At 43.9% G+C, this 2630-nt stretch overlaps 1 protein-coding gene across 1 annotated transcript in view; it reads left to right on the top strand.

Moving 5' to 3' along the window:
* KIF23 (kinesin family member 23) overlaps positions 1-2630 on the top strand; it is a 45736-nt gene that overhangs the window by 11845 nt on the left and 31261 nt on the right. The window contains exons 4-5 of the mRNA XM_019503803.1: positions 1571-1676; positions 2523-2617. Coding sequence (XP_019359348.1) covers positions 1571-1676; positions 2523-2617 — 201 coding nt within the window. The remainder of the gene's footprint in view (positions 1-1570; positions 1677-2522; positions 2618-2630) is intronic.

Genomic DNA, 2630 nt, shown 5'->3' with positions numbered 1-2630 from the left:
ATTTTGACTGGGTTGTGCTGATTCTCCTGCTGAGATTAAAACCCAGATTTTCTTAGCTATAGGGTGTTGTTCCTCTGCTCAGGATCAGACTGATTTGCCATATTTGGGGTTAGGAAGGAATGTTACCCTCTGGTCAGGGGGGTTTGCTTAATTGTAAGGGTGGGGGGGATAACCTTCTTCTATGGATCTCAAACGTTATAACAACCCTGCAGTGGCCAACATAGTGCTACTGTGGTCCCACTGCTTTACTTGGGGCTGGTTAGGGTGTTGTGTCTTGTGGTTTTGTCAGGTTTAACTGTGTAGTTTTGCTAATAGGTTAGACAGTGCATTTGTGTAGGGTGGTTTGGATAGACGTGATCCTGCACTGGGGGGGAAGTTGGACTAGATGACCTCTGGAGGTCCCTTCTAGCCTGATTTCCCTAGGGTTCTCTGCGATTCTATGGAGACTTACTGAAATTCGGAATCTGGCTAATGTCAACATGTCAAAAAAGCTACAGTCTGGAAAGGGCGTAGAAAAGAGAGGGGTGTGATCCAATCTTTGGAAAACATCCTTGGGTTTAAGGCTTGACATCCTGGCATCAAATGCAAACTTCAGTAATTCTCATCCACCCTGGTGTGCCTCGAGATTCTTCCAAGGGTATCACACAAGGTTAGCACTTTTAGGTGTGTAAATATGATTCACAAGATAAACCCAGAGATTTCAAAACATTCTGACCTGTTTTGGTTTTTCTGAGTTCTTCGTAATTAGGGAATTGCTCTAGTGGCTTTTGTTTTGTTCTGTTGGGGTTGGGTTTTTTTTGGGGGGGGGGGGTTGTAGTAAAACACTGAGCAGAAAGTAAGAGTGGAAATTTTTCAAGTGATGCCATAAGTCTAGAAAAGTTGAGGGCAACTGATATGCTTATATGTAGGGTCGCCATATTATTTTTATGGAAATCTGGGAGCTTGGCCCCTCCCCAGATAGGAGAAACAGTGCCCAGCCCAGCCTGCCCCCTGCCTCCAACCGCTACTAGGGAGGATCCAGGTGGGGTGGTGCCAATCTGAGACTTTATTTCCATTTGTCCTGCCAGCAGGCGAAAATGGAAAGCCTATGAAATCTGGGACTGTCCTGGCCAAACTAGGACATATGGTCACCCTGCCTATATGGGGAAGAGGTTTCTGGCAATGAAACGCTCTTAAGTTAGTGGGGAAAGGTATAACAAGGGTTGGAAGGACATAACTGGATGTCTTTCTATGTGATCTGTTGGAGCTCAGCCAGAAATCTTGGGCTTGATCCCTCCGAATCAGTGGGTGATTTTCTCCTGGTTGTGTAATACAGGGTCAAAAGGTGATCTTGGTACTTTCTTCTGGGCTTAATTATGAAATTTGAGGGAAGTGCTGACTCTTCAGTATGCAAATCTGAGCTGCGTCTCAGAATAAATGAACTGAACCAAATGGGTATGCTACAAAAGAACTGACTGGTCCTTCTGCCAGTTTAGTGACAAATTTTCTTTCGGAAGAGAAATTGCCTTTTGGAAGCAGCGGACTTTTTAAGACAAATTCCAAGCTTACAGCAGTGTCTCTTCCTCTGCAGACACAGTATACATTTAAGGAAGTATTTGGCACCCTTGTCACTCAGAAACAGCTCTTTGATGTTGTGGCGAAACCTCTGGTGGAAGACCTTATTCGTGGGAAAAATGGTATGCAGCTATTTGTGCATTTAATGTTCTGTTGTGGTGTTCTGTTAGCTAAAACACTTCTCTGCACTTTTGTATTACTGTTAGGACTCTGCAAAACTTTGGTGCTGATTTGTAATTTGTTCTTCAGCTCTGCTGTGCCTGTGCTGGCACTCTTCCAAATTCTGTCCATCTCCTCAAGGCCAGACTTTTTTAGTTTTCTGTTGGGGGGGGGGACAACGACCACCCACAGGCACCACCAGCAGCATTAGCGGTGCTTCTTTCGTGGGATGCATGTGTACCCTCATTCACCCCCTACGTGTCGCCATTGAACAAGATATTCTTTTAAAAAAAATTGTTCCAAAAGATCTGTGTGTGGGTTTTTTTTTTTCTGTTGTTGTTTAATGAAGATGGGAACAACTTCTTTGTGACAAGGCAAAAAAAGCTCAGATTTTTAAATTATTGCTGTTTCTGTATTGAATCCTGTATCTGATTTTTCTTTCTTCCCTGCCAGCTTTGAAGGGTCTTTTCTGGGGTAGGCGGAGGCTTTTGCAGTGTGTGTGTGTGTGTGTGTGTGTGTGTGTGTGTGTGTGTGCATATAAATAAAAAATATACCTTTTGATTCTCAACTAGGGTGCCTTGAGTCTGAGTTCTGGCTGCTAGTATGAGCTAGTCTTGTACTGGGCAACTTTACTATGTGCTTCAGCCCTTCAGAATGGTATCTGTAATCATCTGTTCCTCATGTTGAGCAGTCAGAATGAGGCTTGTTTTTCAAAGCCCTGTCTTTATTGGGTAGGATTAAATGAAAAGACCTCCAGCTTCAGCTGTTAGTTAACACAACATCCTGATCTGTATCAATTCTGTTTCCAGGTCTCCTTTTTACCTATGGTGTGACGGGTAGTGGGAAAACGCACACAATGACAGGTTCTCCTGGAGACGGAGGACTTCTTCCGCGATGCTTAGACATGATCTTCAACA

Source organism: Gavialis gangeticus, unplaced genomic scaffold (assembly GCF_001723915.1).
Source record: "Gavialis gangeticus isolate Ggan-Ray unplaced genomic scaffold, GavGan_comp1, whole genome shotgun sequence".
Lineage (NCBI taxonomy): Eukaryota > Metazoa > Chordata > Crocodylia > Gavialidae > Gavialis > Gavialis gangeticus.
This window is presented reverse-complemented; position numbering and strand designations above follow the sequence as displayed.